Source organism: Aulonocara stuartgranti, assembly GCF_965226115.1.
Source record: "Aulonocara stuartgranti genome assembly, chromosome: 5".
Lineage (NCBI taxonomy): Eukaryota > Metazoa > Chordata > Actinopteri > Cichliformes > Cichlidae > Aulonocara > Aulonocara stuartgranti.
In genome coordinates, this window is record NC_138943.1 from 12,327,316 (window position 1) to 12,348,509 (window position 21,194).

Consider the following 21,194-nt stretch of genomic DNA (forward strand, 5'->3'; position numbering starts at 1 on the left):
ATTTGAAAAGACTGACAGTTGGGGCCTTGCTAATCTGGAGAGGTAAATAATTCCACATTTTCAGTGCCACAACCACAAATGCCCGGTCACCTCTGTGAACCAGCCTCGACTTAGAAGTGGCCAAGAGCAAGAGGTCACTTGATCTTAGAGTTCTAGGGTGCATATAAGACTGCAGTAAGTCAGACAGATATTCTGGAGCCTGACCGTTCTGCGATTTATAAGTCATCAAGAAAATTTTGTATTTAATTCTGTATTTAATTTTGTATTAAATTTTATATAGTGCTTTATTCTGTGAATTTAAGCAGTTTTTGGACTGTGGCAGTAAGCCAGCATAACAGGAGGAAACCCACACAACAAACTCCACACAACAAGGTCCAAGCTTGGGTTCAAACCAGAAACCTTCTTGCTTTGAGGTTACAGTACTAACCACTATATTATCGCGCCCTCCTCCTTGTATAGAATATGATAGTAAAAATATGCTTTGTCTTGATATTTCCGTTAGTTCTGGTGAATCTATTGGACAATGTCAGATTGTAATGGTTTTCTGTCTCTTCTACCATCTGGTCTCTCAGCTGAAGGTTCAGGCAAAACTCAAAATAGTCTATGCAAAATGGCCAACAGATGGGCGTTGTGGCAGATAAGTGGAAAAAATATCAAAGGATACATTCACACTCAAGGGGCATCTCATCAGCAGTCACTGCATAACTACCCTTACCATTATATATAGTCAGTTTAGAAGCCCCACATGTTCTGGAAGTACTGAATGTCAGCCTCTCCATATTGAATCATATCACCTGTATTTTCCCCCTTGCTGTAGTAATATAAGAGGGGACAAAATAACAGCTTACCCTGTAATTTCTAAGGCTTTTCTATACATACATAGGCCATTTTTAAAAAATACTTTTTTATGCAGTTTGCTCATTTTTCAACAGGAAACAGCCCCTTAGAATGATGATATGGAGAAACTTTTTTTTATTGTTGGTAAAACACACCTTTTAAAAAGATGATGCAAATGCACATGTTTACTTCCTGATTGGGTTTAACTACTCATTATACATCATCAAAATCATATTCCTTGTCATTTTGACATAAAGTAAAAAGTAAAATATATGTTTCATATAATATTTGCTGTGAAATGTGTCTCTGCCTACACTATTGCGCACAGAACTCACTGTTCATTCTTATATTGCCATTTATTCTCTTTTGTTTCAAGTCACTGCATATAATAAAGAAAATGTTCTCTTTTCTTAGTGTTCTCACCATAACTCATCTTCCAAAGAGTATTGTTGTTCCGTAAAGAATATTTCTTTGTATATGTGCCTTTGTGTTTACGCGCTGCATGTGGATGTAAGGAATTGCATGCATTTCTGTATGTGAATAATTCATCTTTGTGTATCCTTGTTTTTATGTTTTTGAACCTCTATAGAAAGTTGGCAAAAAAGCAGAAGGAAACTGCTAGCAGCTCCACTCAGCAGAGGGAGATGGGTCCAGTCACCACAGCTGATAAGAGCACCACTAAAGTCAGCACCTTACACAAAGATGACCCCTTTTCCACCTCCAACCAGGACCTCAATGGGTTCAGTAAGTCAAAATGCTCTGCAGTTCTAGCCCTAAGGTGCATCCAGAAGATATCAGCTGTAAATGGCACCATAATGTTTTTGTTTTGTTTTTTTTACAAGAAAATATAATACTACATTGTCCTTTCCACATTGTATTCTTTCTGGAAAGTGTTAAGAAAAAATAACAAAAACCCCACAGATTTAATTAATTTGCTGTTTCTCTGAAAGTTAACTTTCAAGTTTCTTTTCCCCTTGTCACTCCCTAAAATATGCATATGCTAGGACTCTGTACCATTAATCATTTTGTCACATTCATTTATTCAAATAGTGGACATTTCATTTTTATAATAAAACTCTCCATATGGCCGTCTTTCACCCATAGTGTGTTGTGCTGCTTCACTAGCCTCCATCGTACTTAGTGCTGTTTTAACAATTTTCAGCTGAGCTCTCTATTTTTTCCCTTTATGTGGTGCTTTATACAAGTACAATATAAGTGTGCATATCCTCTTTCACAGCATATTCCACACATTTCAACTAGGCCTTGATTTGTTGGGGAGTAGTCCCAGCTTTTTGTAAAACTGTGTGTGATTCTGATGTAATTAGACAAGACCTCTCAGGAGGGCATTTTCACTTGAAAATGTCATGCTGGCCTTTTGGGAGTGCTTGACCACTGAAAGCCAGGGATGGTGAAGAGGGACTAAGTACCAAGCTAATGCTGGACGTAATTGCCTGCACTCTTTTTCTAACTGTCCGTGCTGCAGTTTTGACGTAAAATAATGTTTTTGTACTGAAAATACTTAAAGCAGACCACTTTTATCTGGAGCGTAGGACCTATATATACTGTAAAATTAGCAATTAGTTGCAATTAGTTTTTGCATTTGCAACATATAGAAAAAGGAGCTAACCTTCAACTTGACATTTAATGTTTTATCAGCCATAAGTCCACAAGTCTTTGGACAATGACAATGATTTTTTTTTTTGTAATTTTGCCAGTTCACTGACACCTTAAAACAATTCATCAGATGTCATTGAAGGGCAGCTTTAATTCAAGGGATTAAACACATGCCTTGGATTAATTGTTTAAGAATTGCAGCCATTCGTACACAGTCTCACTTTTTCAAAGTCTCAAAAGTAATTTGACAATTGACTTAAATGTTTTTATGGCCAGGTGAGGCTTGTTCCCTGATTACTTTATAACAAGTTAAGATATATAATATATAAGAGAAAGAGAAAAATATATTAAAAAAAAAACTTTTACAGTTGATTCCAACTTTTTAACTTGCATTTAGTAGCTGTTTCAGTATAATGTCCAAAGAGATGTTGATGCAAATGAAGAAGCCCATCATTAGAGTGAAAAACCCAATAACAGAGTAGAATCATACCAACCCAATGCATAGCACAATATCTGGTGGGTGGAGGCATGCTGTGGTATGTATGGGTGTCACTGGAACCGTGTTATTAGTATTCATTGATAATCTAACTGGTGATGAAAGTAGCACGATGAATTCTAAAGTCTACGTACATGGCTATACTCTGCTCAGATTCAGCCAAATGCTGAAAAAGCGATCGGAGAGCACCTCAGTGTAAACAGATAATGACCTAAACCATAATGCAAATACAACCAAAGATTTTCTCAAGGAAGAGAAATGGGATACTGAGTGGCCTGGAAACTGAAGGCAAAAAAGACCCATAAAAAAGCAGCATCTGATGGTGGATGCACTAAAGACCAATCGGAGAATCTCAAAGGCAGAAATAGCATTTGGTAATGTCTATCTGGCAGTCATTGCACAGAGTCAATAAATACAAAGAAATTTGTTATTAAACAAAAACTTATGGACCAAACTGTAATTCCCTTTCTTCAATTAGAAACAACTACCCCAGGTCTATAAATATGTTTATGTTTTTTGAATGTATAAGACAAACGCTTGACATCCTGTGCTTCTTGAGAACTTACTAGACCTTCCCTGTAGCCAAACAAACGTTCAGCATTGAAACTGAATTTCTTTATGCAATTTTTCAGTAAATGTGAAATGAAGATTTGGATATGTAAAAGAGACTTGACTTTGCCCATTGTGAGCTTTGGAAAAATGGTACAAAACTTTGTCAAGGTTACACGTATAAAAATATGACTCATTCTCTTTTTTGTTGTGTGCTTACAGTGTCTTGTGAATATTTGAAAAAGAAATAAAGAAATTGGAAACACACACACACACACACACACACACACACACACACACCATAGTCACCAATTCAAGCTCAGTCTTAATGAGACAGAGAAAAATGCTGACACAAGATAGGGGACCCAATAATATTTGCGGAAATGGACCCTCACAGGGCAAATAACCTTTTTGTGTTATTGTGTTTTCACCCAGTCACCAGCTTACTTCACAGGACATTGCTGCCAAAGCAGATTTCTTTTTGTATGCAGGTACACTCCTCACTGTATTAAAGTTGAGCTTCTTTCTCCGGCACATTAGCATACAGTGCCGGTACACATGAGACGTGAGGGATTTTATCATAGAAGAGGAGAAAATATGTTGTGTGGGGGTATTAGGAGAGGAGAGCAGAGGGAAGAGACTAGGGAATAGGCAGAGGAAAGAGGACAATGGAGAGAGAAGACGAAAATTAAATAATCAGCAGTAGAGAAATTGGGCCATTGTATCAGAAAACGTTACACAAACAGAGTATCATAGTTTGAATAACAATTAGGCGGGACGGGTGAATGGATGTTTGGTGGTGTGTGTGTGTGTGTGTATTCCTTTTTATTTGGGAAGAGAGAATATCATACATTGGTTATAGAATCTGTTCTTGGTGTTTCACAAGGACTTTCATTATTACATAGTAATCTGGTTATCAGCAATATTCCTAAAGTAAGAGACGATTCCTGAAACCACCTTACCCATTTGAAACCGCAAAATGACAGCAGAGGTTTTTGTTGTTGTTGTTGTTGTTGTTGTGTTTAAAAAAAAACTTTGTGGAGTTCTTCTTGTGTCTCTGTAGGTTTGCTATCCCAGGTTTCTTCCATAGTCCAAAGACATGCCATTAGTGGGCTCAGGTGATTCTAAATATCCTCTAGGTGTGTATGTGAGTGTGAATGTTTGTCTGTCTCTTTGTGTGAGCCCAGACCCTGCCTCTCGCTCTACTCACTCCGGCCCCCTGGAAGATGGATGGAATCTGACACTAGCACTAATTACAAATATAATATATAACTACTATATGCTTAAGTAAACAATACAAATGGAATGTATGTGGAAAACCAAATCAAAATCAGAGAAACTGCAACAAAGTAGAGATTAAAAAAAAAAAAAAGGCATGAGAGAGGAAAAGATGGAAAACAAATGCACATTATCTTATGATCTGCTCAGTGAACATAAAAGGAACCTTTTCACTTTAGACCATCAAAATTCACAGATAGTAAAAAACAAACACATAAGTGATTTCTATGCTAACATGTAAACATGTAAATGAGCCAAGAACAGTTACCTTCAAGTGGGCGTAAACATGTGCATCCATATGCATACAGGTCTTAAGAGATAAATATGTGTAGGTTAGCTCTGTCATATAATGTGGATTATTGAACAGGCTAGGTAGCATATAATATGAAACTGTCAGTTTCCCAGCACTCCCCTTAGGTTTTGTCTTATTGTATTTGTTTATATGTGGGCCTCTGTATCCCAGATATCATTTATTTATAGACCCCTAGAGCTATGTGTATATGTGAGAGGTAAAGTGTATGTGCAGGGACTTATAGCTTTTAGTCACTGTTTAATAAACCAAGTCCGTCAGTCACATTTATTACCAATGACATATCTCCTAAATTACTTTCAGCTTTGGTACATTGACCTTATTGCCATGGTGGCCAGTTTGAACTGGCAATAGCAATTTAGACTAACCACCTTGATGAGACAGAATGTTACAGAACTTCAGTAAACTAAAACTCAGTAAACTAAAAAAGTACACTGTAATGCTTTTGTTCCATCTGTATCTCCGATAACCATAAAAGTGACGATAGATGCAAGCTTAAGTCACTTCAACAAATGCTCATGGTTGTTGTTTTGTTCTGGAGTCCTACTTTCAGCTAATTTATCATTTCAAGGGCATTAAATACTGAAGTTTTGTCAGTGCTGCTGGCATCTCACATAAAGGCATAAAATGTTTGGCACTGGGCTGTTATGCACTGGATTTAAGGGTATACTGAGACAGATCTGTCACTCTCATTTGGAGTTAAACTGTGTGTCCAGAGCTCACCGTTCATATTTCTGTGTATTTCTAAGAGACATATGTAATTGTCAACTAATAAGTGACAAATTACATGAATAATATTGTTACTTTCCAAGGGATGTGTGAAAGTAACAAAACGTGTCCAGGTTGAAAAAAAAATGAGACAGGGAGGCAAAATTGTTAAATTAAAGGCTTTTATTAATTTCTATTACTAATTAAACTAAAAGAGACAGAGAAGTGGCTGTCACCTTTAAAAAAAAAGAAGAAAAAAACCCCCAGGAGTTGTTCACTAAACTGAAAAGAAAAGCCAAAAGCTAAATGACCAAAACACACTGCTTTCAACAAAGCAGGAATACACAGCCACCGCAGATACAGCTCACAATCTGTAAAACCAACAAGGATCTAGACCAGGGGTGGGGAAACTCGAGGCCTCAAGGGCCGGTGTCCCGCAGGTTTTAGATGTGTCCTTGATCCAACACAGCTGATTTATATGGCTAAATGATGTCCTCAGCATCTGTTGAAGTTCTTCAGAGACCTGGTAATGAACTAATTGGTTGATTCAGGTGTGTTGACCAGGTTGATATCTAAAATCTGCAGGACACTGGCCCTTGAGGCCTGGAGCTTCCCACCCCTGCTCTAGACCTTACCGTTATCTCTCACCTTAAGTACTCTCTTAATTGCTGATTAGAGTCAGCTCTACAAAAAGGGTGGCACCTAAGGCAGGAAGGGTCAAATTAGCACATGCAAGTACTGTGTTTACAATTTGCCTGACTTCTCATCAATGACCTCTTTAAAAATGTTGTTTTAATCAAAACTGACATATCATTGGTATGGTATTATAAATCCTACAGAATGCTTATATTGTGTTTTCTAAAACAAATTGTGATCTTCCTATCCATTGGTCTTTTTCGGTTTCGTTTTTACACCAGATTTTAGTGCACAATTGTTGGAATATAAGCCCTGTTATCCTCAAAATTCAATATAATGGTGCCATTAGTTTTATTGAGTTGCCCCCTGAACTGCTGAATATAGCATACTGATCTGTCTTTATGTAGGTGTTTTTTTTAGATTTCATGTCCTATGATATTTTGTTTTTCCTTTTCTTTTCTTATCAAACCTGACCCTCTTATTTTTCAACCTCCTGATTCCTGTACCTCTTCTCTTTCTCATGTTGCATGTTTCACTTTCTTACTCTTATGCTTGTTTCATTTAAAACTTTCACTGTACAACTTTTCATTTTATATATATTTTTTCTCTTTCCTGTCTACATTTACTTCTCCTTGTCCACCCTAACCTCCTTCTTTCTCTCTCGCATCCTCCTTTTTCACCTTCCTCCGTTTTTATTGTTTTGAATCCTTTTTTTCACCTTCTTTTCACCTTTCTGTCTCCTTCCCAGCTTCTCCTTCTCCCTGCTCCTTCTCAGTGCAAGGAAGCAAGATGCTGCAGAGCAAATCCCTGCTGAATTCCTACTACTCAGGTACACACACATCCTCACACACTATCTGTCTTTTAATTTTACATTGAATTCCTCTTCATAACTGAACACTTTTTTTTCATTTATGACTGTGAATATCTTTGCAGTGTCCAAAGAGCCAGTTCCAGCCACAACTTCTATAGGTAAGAATTTGGATTTCTATGAGTTTCCTTTCTCAAGGCATAAATCTGATGTACTAATGTTTGCAATACACAATTTATTGCTAATTGCACTGATACATGAAGCAGAAAAAATGCATGTCTTATTTTTTGTGCTTGATCTTGAAATGAACTTGAGTCCCCTCGTACTCACACGCTAGGAGAAATGTGTCCACACACAATCACATCATTTACACAAGGACAGAATGAAATTGCAAAACCATTTTCCTGTACCTTCTTTCTGTTTTTTTCTCTTCATTTCCTCCCTCTCTTCCCTTCTGTTGGCCAGATTGACACATTCTTTGCCAAGAAGGTTGGCTCAAGCCACTGCCAAAGTGTGACGTCTGTGTATAGCTTGTCTTTGCATAAGTGAACTATTTCACACAGTCTCTCACATTCTGCACATGCAAAGGATTTTACAGGAAAGTTTGTTTTATGTGATTATAGTTATCAGTCAGCTCCTAGCTCATCCTCTTTTTGCCACACCTCCTCTCGCCAGTGTTCGCGTTTTTCTCCAAATGTTCTGCTTCCACTTTCCGCTCTTTCTTTTGATTGTGGAGTTTCTCCGTTCTTTTTCACTGTTTCTATTTTTCATTTTTCACAGTGCTGTCCAAAAGCCTCCCCCATTTCTTTATAGTTTGCTAGGTACAGTAGATTGCAAATGGGTGCAGTGATTTATTGAAATGTCCGAAGATAAACATATACATGCCAAAACCAATTCTGTACAATTTTTAATAAAGAAGTCGCTTAAAAGTCAGTATTTGGCATAAGCACCTTTATTCCACCACAAAGGCAAGCCTTCTTCTAATTTCGCAAAGTAGTCTTAAAGAGTAGACTTCTTGAAGGGTTTTGTTTTGTTTTGTGTTTTTTTGTCTGCCTTGTGATCCAATCTATGTCAAGATGGTCCCACAATTCTTCCATATTAGTGAAGTCTGGGTTCTGGGGAAGCCAATCTATGACTGATGTTGTTCCATTATATGCCTTTCTATCACTCCAAAACCTTTTGCCACTTTTGAGCCCAGTTTTTGTGTAATTTGCCATTGACACCCACCATTCCATTGAGACCATTTCTGATGAGGCTTCAGCAAACTGTAGATTGATCAAGGATGATGTCAGTTCTTTGATTGCCGAGGGTGGGGGTTTGACCCCCACCCTCATTTCTTAAGGACATGAGTTTCAGATACATCTGTGTAGACAGTTTTTATGCCTGTCGTAAAATCACTGTCATAAACACCCATTTTTGAGTTGTTCCTGCCCTAAAAAAACTCACCAAAGTAGACAGTTGTAGAAAAATACAACTTTTATTCTATAGCAGTGATCCAACTTTAATATATTTGAGCTTCTTTTCTGCAGTTCATGCAGTTGGTACAGAGGTTTCTGTGCCATTTGCTGATGAACATCAAGGCATGATGAAGCAGAATGCAAAGAAATGCTTGAGCGATTTGTGCAATGGCACAAATTTGCTGTCATACATCTTCATGCTATGACATTAGTGTTTTATGGAATCATCTGTTCTTACTACAGTTCGAAAATCAAGGGATGTAAAATGAAACTTTGATCATTACTCAAAGAAAAATCCGCTACAATTAATACACAAAATATAGAAAAAAAATAGATTTCATCCAGTGAAAAAATAAATAGCAGAACTTACATATTTTTAAGGTCTAAGAAATGGAAAAAAAAAAAAAAAGGTTTCCTGGATTTTATAAAGTTTTATCTCTTCCTGCATAAATGTCATCTGTAGTCATCATATAGCAGCAGTCTAGGTGTTGGTTGCACATCATCCTAAGCATAACAATTTAGGTTATTATCATCAACATCATTATCCAAGGTAACAAGGCAGAGTGTAGAAGAGAAAAAAGAGGAAAGAGAGAGGAATAGGAAATACAGATGTTAAAAATGGAAATAAACCAGACAATATGCAATAATAATAACCTCAATGTATTTATACATTGTAAGCATAGTGGTCAGAAGACTTCCATCATTTTACTAACTTTCTAAGATAGTTTTAAATATATTTAAAATGGCAGTGTTTTCATTATTTTCAGTCTGTAATACCCTAACTTAACTTAAAGAAATCCACATACTTTTGATGTCTTCTATCAACCATAAATTTAAAGTACAAACCAAGCAGCCTCTGTTGCAAGACAGGAAAACAATGTGAAATGTACGCTTGAACCAACCTGGCCAAGCAGACAACAAATAGTACATATCAATCGCTGAAAGACTGAATGTTAAAATACCCTTTTAATAATTGTCCTCTAGTCATACATTATCATTTTAACACTTTAATTTCTAATGAGTCCAAGAGTTCTTTTTTTCTAGGTGACTTCTAAAGGCAGCTGAACTTCAATCTATAATAAATGGATAAAAATCATATTACTTCAAAAGTAAGATTCCCACATTTAAATACATTTCAATGCCATTCAGGCTTTTCAAAATGGATAATAGTAGCAGGAGCCTCAATGACGCTAGTGAGGATCATTTTTCAATAGCTTTCAGGAAGAGCTGAGATAGGTGCAAAGAGAGAAAGAGAAAGTTATTAAGAAGACAGTAAAAGAGACATACAGATTGAAGGATCAAAGGGAAGTAAAAGGAGCTTGAATAAATCCACTATGCAAAGAAAAGCTTTTTTTCTTTCTTTTCTTTTTTTTTTTTGCTGTGTTTTGTTTTTTTCTGGGGCAGCAGGAGGGCATGTGTGTTTAGACTCAGGCGTTTTTTTGGCTCCGCAAAGGGTATTCCATAGAAATGCACACACAACCTTGCTGTTTTTCTCCCTAAGTTTTTGTTGCAGAATATAGACAAAAATGCAAATATATAGATCAAGACTCAAGAACACATGACAAAGTTACAAATACACAGAGTACACACTCACAAATATCCATATGCACATACACCCAGCACAGTGTTAACACTGATGCGACATAAATCCTGTGGATCAGTACAAAGCCACAGCGGCATAGTGTGCATTTTATGTGCAAACACGTTTGTCTAAAAATCAATTTGTCAGACACTGATGTATGTTAAGAGGTTACGCAACACTGTTCTCTGTCAGTTCACAAAGGAAGTGTCAGCCTTTTATACCCTGCCAAGGACAATCCTTTGCTGCTGTTAACACAGAAGTCGTGTTTTTTTATGGATCAGGAGCTTTCTGCGGTTAATTAGGTACACACAGTTGCACAAATACTATGACAAACACAGACGCATAGGAGCTCGAGAAAAAGACAATAAAAATCTGTATTTTAAATTCCCCTCTGCATATTCCTGCTTGCCTTTAAAAACCTTAAAGTTGGGGAAACTCAAATCAACAGAAGGTTACAGCTTCAAAATTTCAAGGCTTTGACTAAATTTGACTGAAGGCAGAACTGCATTAAAAGGGATCATTTGTTCAGTATATTAATTTGCTCCCTAAATCATGATCAGGGTCCACTTTTTTTATGTGATCAGTGTTATCAGTACAGCACAGCCTTAGTGGTTAAAAGATGACCAGAGGACACCTTTTTGGCCCTGGTAGAAGTAGCACATTACTATAGGTAACTGTAAATATGTCAGGTTTTGGGGTATTTTTATTAGTACCTTTTCTACTCTTACTATATATGTGTGTGTATATATATATATATATATATATATATATATATATATATATATATATATATATATATATATATAATATATACACACTACTGCTAAAACATTTGCTAATAAGGACACGATATAAGTTGCAGGCGATCCAAGTGCCAGTGTCCTATGACATCCATTATTGGTTAAAAAGTTTTACATGCATGTAAGTGCATGCATGGGATCTATAGGATTATAATTGTTTTAATTGATATCTAATTAATTCCATGGTCAAATAGCTGAGGGTTAATTCCTTTTTGAGACTGACTTTTGACTATAAGACTGATTGAAATGGACTGGTATCATCTGCATCCTTTGTTGTAGTATATATCTCTGTTTTTGACTGAATTCATAAGTGGAACACTATTACTAATAATACTTTCAAGATCCATACTTTATGGCGTTTAAGTTTAGAGCTAGGTTCTTCCATTTTAATGAACAATTTAAAGTCCCTTAAAAAGCTGCTGTGATTGAAAAGGGCCAATACATACGAGTGAAGGATATCTTTGTTCAAAAAAATGATACACAGGAAAAGTGATGAAAAGATTTTGAGCAAACTAACATAATGAAAAGATGAGAATCCTTGATTTTTTTTTCAGTGCATATTTTACTGAAAGAAACGATTCAGTCCAAAGACCTTGTTGACGTGACATTTTCCAAAAAAATATTTTGCAGTGCAAGTAAGTAGAGCACTTAACAGCAACTGTGCTGCTGGCACAATGAAAGTTGATGATCGTCCAGAGTTACCACCTGTGCAAAGAGCACATATTTTCTATCTACAGCCCTGCTCGTATTGGAAATATCTCTTCTTTTTTTTTCCAACCATATTACTGAGGGCCAATTATTTTCCCAGTCCAGTTCAGCATAGCATCAGGCTGCATGTAAGGTGATTATGGCTAATGGTAGTCATTTTGTTTGGCCATAATGTGGCACTGCTGGGTAATTGAAGGTGAGTGCAGGGTTGAGAGAAGGCTTTTCTAAACCTTATGCTCTTAAGGCAGATTGAACCTCTGTGCTCTTTTTCAGCCACATCTTGACTGCCTGCTTACACAGCTTATATTCAAGTCTACTGGTCTCTCAGACATACTTCCTTTTGACTGAGGAGCCACAGCTAAACCCAGCATACCAGACCTTTTCGGCAGTTAGTTGGCTCAGTTTGCTTTAATGACTGGGATCCTTTTCAGTTTTTTATTTTCTTCATTCAGTAAGGCTTAGTGTGAAAGGGTATAGGAACATACTAAAAATACCAATATAAAAAAAAAATGGTTTCAGATGAAAATGCAATGAGCAAATGAAAATGCATAGTAGGAATATCTCCAGGATTTATTTTATTTTATTTTATTTATTTTTCTTGGCATTCTGAAGAAACTAGGTTGAGGTGTCTGGAGCCCTTATCCTTATCAGGATCAGGGGGTACATCATGGACAGGTCACCAATGATGGTACATGTCTAACACAGATACAGACAACCATTCGCACTCACATTCACAGCTATGGGCAATTTATAGTCACCAATAACCTAACCCCACTAATTGCATGTCTGGACTGTGGGAGGAAACTGGAGTACCTGGAGAGAATCCACGCAAACATGTGGAGAACGTGCAAACTCCACAGAGAAAGGGCCTAGTGAGATTAAATCTGTATTTTTTTCTTATATTAACAAAACCCCCAACAAACCTCTTTGCTACCATATTGCATTTTCAGATTCGTAGGTTGGATTCAAGAATGTGTTGGCTTATTATTTTTAGTAATAATATTATTAGTAGTAGTGGTTTCTTATATCAGGAGTAACTGACAAACATGTGATTTTTGACAGCTTTGAAATGGAGACATTTAACTAGTATAACTCACATATTATTAGCTTTAATTTTTATTTCAATGCATCAGGCAAAAGTCATCAATACTAACAAACTGAATAACAGTACACAGCAAACTGGCAAACAAGGATCTGAAGTTGATGCTCCTTTTTCTGGAAAGAGAAGTAGGAGAAGCTTTCTGGCCACCTGTTTCTTTCTCTCTCAGTTGCTAACTTGCTAAGATAAGACTCAATTTTTGTTAAATAAGAAATTCTCATGAAGCAAAATATTCTGTGTGCTGACTTCACAGATCACAGTTTAAGTAACTCATGTACAAACAAACACCCACCCACACACAGTTATCTCTGTTTGACTATGGTGTCTCTATGTTACAAAGAGGCAGGCTTTCGTGCACATACACACACAGTTATGAGGAGTTTGTGAATAAGTGATTTCTGGCCTTGTGTCATGAGAAGGGAGGTGAAATGAGGTAAACCGCTGGGATACTGTCTAGACCAGATGATCTCTGTGACCCGCAGTAGATATACATTCTGCTGGTGCTCTTTCTCTTCCGTCATTTATCGCCCTTTATTTCCCTTTCCTTCTCCATTTTTGTTTTTTTGTCATTCTTTTCATCTCTTCTTTTCTGGATTTCAAAGTCTTCTAAGCTGATTTTGTAATCACAATCAGCGAACTGCACTTTAATTAATGACATGATGCTTATATAAGAAATATATTCAATTTTTTTCTCCCCTGTCATTTTTATCCTTTGTCGCTCATCACTCAGACCCACTAAGGCTTTAAAAAAGTATGCATCCACGCACTTGGCATGTCATAAGGTGAAAGACATGGAAATACTGCCAGTCCATCACAGGGCTAACATACAGAGGCAGGCAACCACATACTCTCGCATGCATGCCAAGAGCCAGTTTGGAAGGAGGACTGTGGCAGGAGGAAACCTGCACAGGGTGTTACACCCCGGCCTAGGCAACCGGAGTGCAACACGAAAAAAGTAAAAATAAAGAAAAAAAAAAAAAACACACACAAAAAACCCCCACTAAAGCTCACCACCAAAATCCCAAAACGAAAGTATCGACAAATCTATTTACAACAAACTATTTATTTACAACAAAACACCAAACTATTTACAACACGGGGGAGCTCGCGACCATGACACACTGAAACACAGGGTTTAAATACCTAGAGGGAGCAATCAGGAAAATGGACAACAAGAGGGAAACACAGCTGGGGCAACTCAGAACTGACGAGACAGGGAAACGTAAACTGAAAGACTAAGATAACACAGACTTTCAAAGTAAAACAGGAAACACATAACAGTCACGCCAAAAACAACACACTGACAACACCGAAACGTAACAGTTCCCCCCACCCAAAAATCAAACATTTAACACCAAGTGAAAAGTTTGATCCAGACAGACGAAGCCGACGAAGGCTGGAGCGGTCCCACGGACCCTCCAGCGAAGGCGGATGAAGGCTGGAGCGGTCCCACGGACCCTCCAGCGACGACAAAGGCTGGGGCGGTCCCACGGACCCTCCCCTCAGCGAAGGCAGACGAAGCTGATGAAGGCTGGAGCGGTCCCACTGACCCTCCAGCAGACGACGAAGGCTGGAGCGGTCCCTCGGACCCTCCAGCGAAGGCGGATGAAGGCTGGAGCGGTCCCTCGGACCCTCCAGCGGAGACGGACAGCTGAAGCGAAGGCAGACGAAGATGATGAAGGCTGGAGCGGTCCCACTGACCCTCCAGCAGACGACGAAGGCTGGAGCGGTCCCTCGGACCCTCCAGCGAAGGCGGATGAAGGCTGGAGCAGTCCCACGGACCCTCCAGCGAAGGCGGATGAAGGCTGGAGTGGTCCCACGGACCCTCCAGCGACGACAAAGGCTGGGGCGGTCCCCGGACCCCCCAGCGAAGGCAATCCCGGACGAGCCCCCATATGTTACACCCCGGCCTAGGCAACCGGAGTGCAACACGAAAAAAGTAAAAATAAAGAAAAAAAAAAACACACACAAAAAAACCCCACTAAAGCTCACCACCAAAATCCCGAAACGAAAGTATCGACAAATCTATTTACAACAAACTATTTATTTACAACAAAACACCAAACTATTTACAACACGGGGGAGATCGCGACCATGACACACTGAAACACAGGGTTTAAATACCTAGAGGGAGCAATCAGGAAAATGGACAACAAGAGGGAAACACAGCTGGGGCAACTCAGAACTGACGAGACAGGGAAACGTAAACTGAAAAGACTAAGATAACAGACTTTCAAAGTAAAACAGGAAACACATAACAGTCACGCCAAAAACAACACACTGACAACACCGAAACGTAACAAGGGGCACATGTAAACTACATAACAACAGTGCTAACCCCTCTGTCATCAGAATCAGAAAGGGTTTTATTGCCAAATGTTGAGCAGGTTTACAACATTAGGAAATTGCTGTGGTGCGTAGTGCAAACATACTGTCATAAACGCTTAAATGGATATAAAAATAAAAATAAGAAGAAGAATTAAAAGTGCTAAGTAGATAGATATATACATGAGTGCAGGTGGTGATCAATGCCAAACATGGTTTGAAAACTGCTATTCACAAACGCTGTCCATCTAATCTGACTGAGCTGGAGCTGTTTTGCAAAGAAGAATGGGCAAAAATTTCAGTCTCTAGATGTGCAAAGCTGGTAGAGACAGACCCTAAAAGACTGGCAGCTGTAATTGCAGCAAAAGGTGGTTCTACAAAGTATTGACTCAGAGGGCTGAATAATTACGCACATCCCACTTTTCAGTTATTTATTTGTAAAAAATGTTTGGAATCATGTATGATTTTCGTTCCACTTCTCACGTCTACACCACTTTGTGTTAGTCTTTCACGTGGAATTCCAATAAAATTGATTCATGTTTGTGGCTTTAATGTGACAAAATGTGGAAAAGTTCAAGTGAGCCGAATACTTTTGCAAGCCACTGTATGTGTACCCTCTTCCCTTCAAGGCCAATTTTACTATACATCGTTTGTTGACTGGCAGACATATTAGGGCTCAAGGGATCTCTTTATTTCTTTTCATTTTCCACTCTTTCATCCGCTGATTGCTGTCTGCATTTCTATCATTTTTTTTGCTTTCCATTTCATCCCTCCTCCCCTGGACAGCTCAGTTGCACTTGTATTTTCCATCTTTTATGTTAACGGCTTACTGTTCTTCTGCCGGCTATAATGTGTTTCAAATATCTGAGCAATTTTTCATCCATACCGAAGAGAATTTCACTTGCCAGGATGTGCAGCAGTGAAATAGAGTTGAACTTGACCTTGTGCTTCATTGAAAGAAATAAAGAGGAAGAGAACTAAAGAGATAAACTTACCAGCCACAGCTTTCTTGCTTTTTTAAAATGCTCGCTGCTAAGATTTCTGTCTCCAAACTGCATGAGAGTGTTTCCAGCTCTTGAACTTTAGTGCTGTAATGTTTGCAGAATGTGTTATTTGCATTTTAAGAACCTGTGCATTTACAAAGACATGCCTGATATAACAGATGTTTCTTCATGCTAGGATGTGTAGCTAGAAGAAAACGATTGAATCATGGTAGGCATATTTAAAATGAAATGCTGTATTTAATGAATGTAAAATGAGTTGCATCATTACGTTGTAACGCGGAACAGTGGACTACGATAGGGATAGAATAAAGCAAGAATGGCATGTCTGCTACTTATTTCCAACTACAAATGTCCAAGTAGAAAATAATGGTTATATTTTATAGTGTGTATTGTTTAGCATAATTTCAATTTCCGTTTGAATAATAGTTTGCCTACTCTAATTACAGTGACTGTGCCTGTGTTGGCCGATGCATGCCCAGTGAATAAAAGCAGAATTAGATTTTTTATTTCTCTGTAAATACAGATATTCGGTTGCTGCTAATAAAGCCACTTCTTTCATATTACTTGGAAAAAAATATTGTGGATGACAGTCATTTTTGTGAGGCCAAACCACGGGCATACAAAAAATCCTAACTGACTGTGAGATATAATTTAAAGCAATCTAAATTTATAATATGCAGTATATAATGAACATAGTGGTGGTCATGCCTGTGATATTTAATTGCACATACTGTAACAAAAAGGCCAAGCTTTTAATCCTGGAAGACTACAGAGCTAAATGGGAACATTTTGCCTTTGAAAAAGGGTATACAATATAGATTTAAAGGCAGAAAGATGGGCACACTAGTTTTGAAGATGGAGTTAAGTGCTAACACAGTGATACTTTGACTCGAAGTCATCCATAACTGAGTCTTAATAAAGTCACAGGGTGGGAGGAGGGAACTTTATATAGCACACTGCCAAGCATGAAGGACTGCATTAACATACACACTCACCGACAGCATAAACGGCCTTCACACACACGCATTCACACACACCTCACTCAAATCAATCCCTCTCTCTCACACTGTCAACACACACTAGCTGTGCACACCCAGCTCCGTCCTTATATCTGTCTGTCACACACATACAACCTTGTGCCTGTGGGGTCAATAAATCTCCCCATTAGCATTGAGATGTCTTCATCATAGTCAGTGTTGTGGAGCTACTGCTATGACTCTATTTCATGCCTGGCTTAATGCATATTTGACCTTGGTGAGTTTAACATGTACGCACACGTGCATGCGCCTACAGACGCGCACGCATGCACACACACACACACACATGCAAAACAGCGAGTACTGAAAGGTACATACACATCCATTTACAGTATATAAAATTAAAATTATTTTGTCCTGAGCACGCATACCCAAATACGACCTTGTGAAAGACCTGCCCAGCAGCTTCAGTCTTCATTATTTAGTTTCTGGAAAACCTTAAAACTATTATTAAATTTAAAGTGAAACATTAACATGCACATAGTTATTTCAAGAAAACATATTCAAAACATGGCCATAAAAAACACAACGGAACACAGCCGACAAATCATTAAGTGCAAAAGATTCGTAAGGTGGGACTGAAGACAGCTATGAAGAGGGGAAAGGCAGTTGGTATAGATGACATACCTGTGGAGGCACAGAGATGTCTAGGAAAGAAGGCAGTGACTGTTTTGCCTGTCTGAAATAGAGATGTGGTGTTTTATTTGATAGTGTTGATAGAGAAATACAGAGAAAGTCAGATGGAGTTGCACTGTGTCTTTGAGGATCTAGAGAAAGTATATGATAGGGAAGAGAGGAACTGTGAGGAAGTGAGCAATGGCAGAGTATGTGAGGGTCGTGCAGGACATGTATGAGGACAGCAAGACAGTGGTGAGGTGTGTGGTTGGAGTAACAGATAGGTGTAAGGTGGGGGTGGGATAACATGGCTCTGCTCTGAGTCCCTTCTTGTTTGCTACGGTGATGGACAAGTTGACAGATGAGGTCAGGAAAGAGTCTTCATGGACTTTGATGTTTGCAGATGACACTGTGGTCTGTAATTAGAGTAGGGCACAGGTGGAAAAGGGTGGAGGTATGCACCTACGAAGAGGAATGAAATAGGGCTGGGCAAAACAATTATTTTCCTAATTGATGAATCTAGCGAATAATTTTTCAGTCCAATTCTATTTTGATTTGATTATCGATTATCTCCCCATTATTTGACTTGTATAGCAATTTCACATTTACTAACTTATGTATCTCAATGAAAAACACAAATTTCTTCATTTGAATACCTTTTAATAAAAACATTGCAAAATAAAGTTGTAGTAGTAGTACAATCTTATATTAGAGATAGCATTTAACAAGAAATGAAATGTGCAAACATATATAAAATTAGAAAAATTAAAAGCATCCATCCATCTTCATCCGCTTTATCCGAGGCCAGGTCGCGGGGGCAGCAGCCTAAGCAAAGAGGCCCAGACCTCCCTCTCCCCAGCCACCTCCTCCAGCTTATCTGGGGGAATACCAAGGCATTCCCAGGCCAGCCGAGAGATATAATCTCTCCAGCGCGAACCAAGCTCTTGCAACGGTTGTATAGGGATCGAATGGCCCGTAGCAATGGGCCAGACACCCCATACTCCCGCAACACCTCCCACAGGACACCCCGAGGGACACGGTCGAATGCCTTCTCCAAGTCCACAAAACACATGTAGACTGGTTGGGCAAACTCCCATGCACCCTCAAGTATCCTCGAGAGGATAAAGAGCTGGTCCAGTGTTCCGCGACCAGGACGAAAACCGCATTGTTCCTCCTGTATCCGAGGTTCGACTAGCGGATGAACTCTTCTTTCCAGCACCCTGGCATAGACTTTCCCAGGGAGGCTGAGGAGTGTGATCCCCCTGTAGTTGGAACAAACCCTCCGGTCCCCCTTCTTAAAGATGGGGACCACCACCCCGGTCTGCCAGTCCACAGGTACTGCCCCTGATCTCCACGCAACATTGCAGAGGCGTGTCAACCAGGACAGCCCTACAACGTCCAGAGCCTTCAGGAACTCGGGGCGGACCTCATCAACACCAGGGGCTCTGCCACCAAGGAGTTGTTTAACTGCCTCAGTGACCTCGTCCCCGGAAATTGGCGGGTCATTCCCCTCATCCCCAGACTCTGCTTCCTCCTCGGAAGACGTGTCAGTGGGATTAAGGATGTCCTCGAAGTATTCCTTCCACCGCCTGACAATTTTCTCAGTCGACGTCAGCAGCGCTCTGCCAGCACTATACAATGTGCAGGTAGAGCACCGCTTTCCCCTCCTGAGACGCCTGACGGTTTGCCAGAATCTCTTCGAGGCAGTCCGAAAGTCTTTTTCCATGGCCTCTCCAAACTCCTCCCACACCCGAGTTTTTGCTTCAGCCACTGCCCGAGCCGCATTCCGCTTGGCCTGTCGATACCTGTCGGCTGCCTCCGGAGTCCCACAGGCTAACCAAGCCCGATAGGACTCCTTCTTCAGCCTGGTGGCTCCCTTCACCTCTGGTGTCCACCATTTGGTTCGGGGATTACCACCATGGCCGCAGCTCAATGCAGCAGCTTCGGCAATGGAGTGGCTGAACATGGTCCATTCGGACTCAATCCCCAGTCTCCCTCGGAATGCTGTTGAAGCTCTGCCGGAGGTGTGCGTTGAAGATCTCTCGGACTGGGGCCTCTGCTAGACGTTCCCAGCACACCCTCACTACGCGTTTAGGTGCACCAGGTCTGTCCAGCGTCCTCCCCCGCCACCTGATCCAACTCACCACCAGGTGGTGATCAGTTGACAGCTCAGCCCCTCTCTTTACCCGAGTGTCCAGAACATATGGTCGCAGGTCTGGTGATACGATTACAAAATCGATCATCGACCTACGGCCTAGAGTGTCCTGGTGCCACGTGCACTTATGGACACTTTTATGTTCGAACAGGGTGTTCGTTATGGCCAAATTGTGATTAGCACAGAAGTCCAATAACAAAGCACCGCTCGGGTTCAGATCAGGGAGGCCGTTCCTCCCAATCACGCCCCTCCAGGTCTCGCTGTCGTTACCCACGTGAGCATTGAAGTCTCCCAGCAGGACAACAGAGTCTCCACCTTCCACCTTCCTGCACCCCCACCAGGGACTCTAAGAAGGCTGGGTACTCCGAACTGCCACTCGGCGCATAAGCGCAGATGACAGTCAGGACCCATTCCCCGACCCTAGGGCGCAGGGAACAAACCCTCTCGTCCACCGGGAAAAACCCCAACGTACCGGCAGCAAGCCGAGGAGATATTAGAATATCCACCCCAGCCCGCCGCCTCTCACCAGGGGCAACTCCAGACTGAGACAGAGTCCAGCCCCTCTCCAGGAGACTGGTTCCAGAGCCCGAGCCATGCATAGAGGTGAGCCCGACTATTTCTAGCCGGTACCTCTCAACCTCACGCACTAACTCAGGCTCCTTCCCCACCAGAGAGGTGACATTCCATGTCCCTATTGCCAGTCCGCCAGGGCCTCCGCTCCTGGCCGCCACCCGGCACACAATGCACCCAACCCCTATGGCGCCTCCTGCGGGTGGTGGGCCTGCGGGAGGATGGGCCCATGTCTCCTGTTCGGGCTGTGCTCCTCTTCGGGCTGTGCCCGGCCGGGCCCCATGGACTAAGGCCCGGCCACCAGACGCTCGCCCTCGGGTACCCTCCCCGGGCCTGGCTCCAGGGCGGGGCCCCGGTAACCCTATCCCGGACAGGGTAAACTGTTCCCTCGATATTCTTTTCATAAGGGTCTTCTGAATCGCTCTTTGTCTGGTCCCTCACCCAGGACCAATTTGCCATGGGAGACCCTACCAGGGGGCAAAAGTCCCCAGACAACATAGCCCCTGGGATCCCTGGGACACACAAACCCCTCCACCACGATAAGGTAGCGATTCAAGGAGGAGCAAAACATTTAAAATAATTAGCAGCAATGGTGTCTTTAAACAA

The 21,194-nt window shown here is 40.5% G+C and overlaps 1 protein-coding gene across 8 annotated transcripts in view; it reads left to right on the forward strand.

Annotated features, from left to right (window-relative positions):
* Nucleotides 1-21,194, forward strand: part of ptprt (protein tyrosine phosphatase receptor type T) — a 310,486-nt gene that overhangs the window by 235,161 nt on the left and 54,131 nt on the right. For all 8 annotated transcript variants that reach the window (XM_082534416.1, XM_082534409.1, XM_082534410.1 and 5 more), the window contains 3 exons: nucleotides 1,427-1,581; nucleotides 7,177-7,257; nucleotides 7,362-7,397. In XM_082534416.1, the coding sequence (XP_082390542.1) occupies nucleotides 1,427-1,581; nucleotides 7,177-7,257; nucleotides 7,362-7,397 (272 nt within the window). The remainder of the gene's footprint in view (nucleotides 1-1,426; nucleotides 1,582-7,176; nucleotides 7,258-7,361; nucleotides 7,398-21,194) is intronic.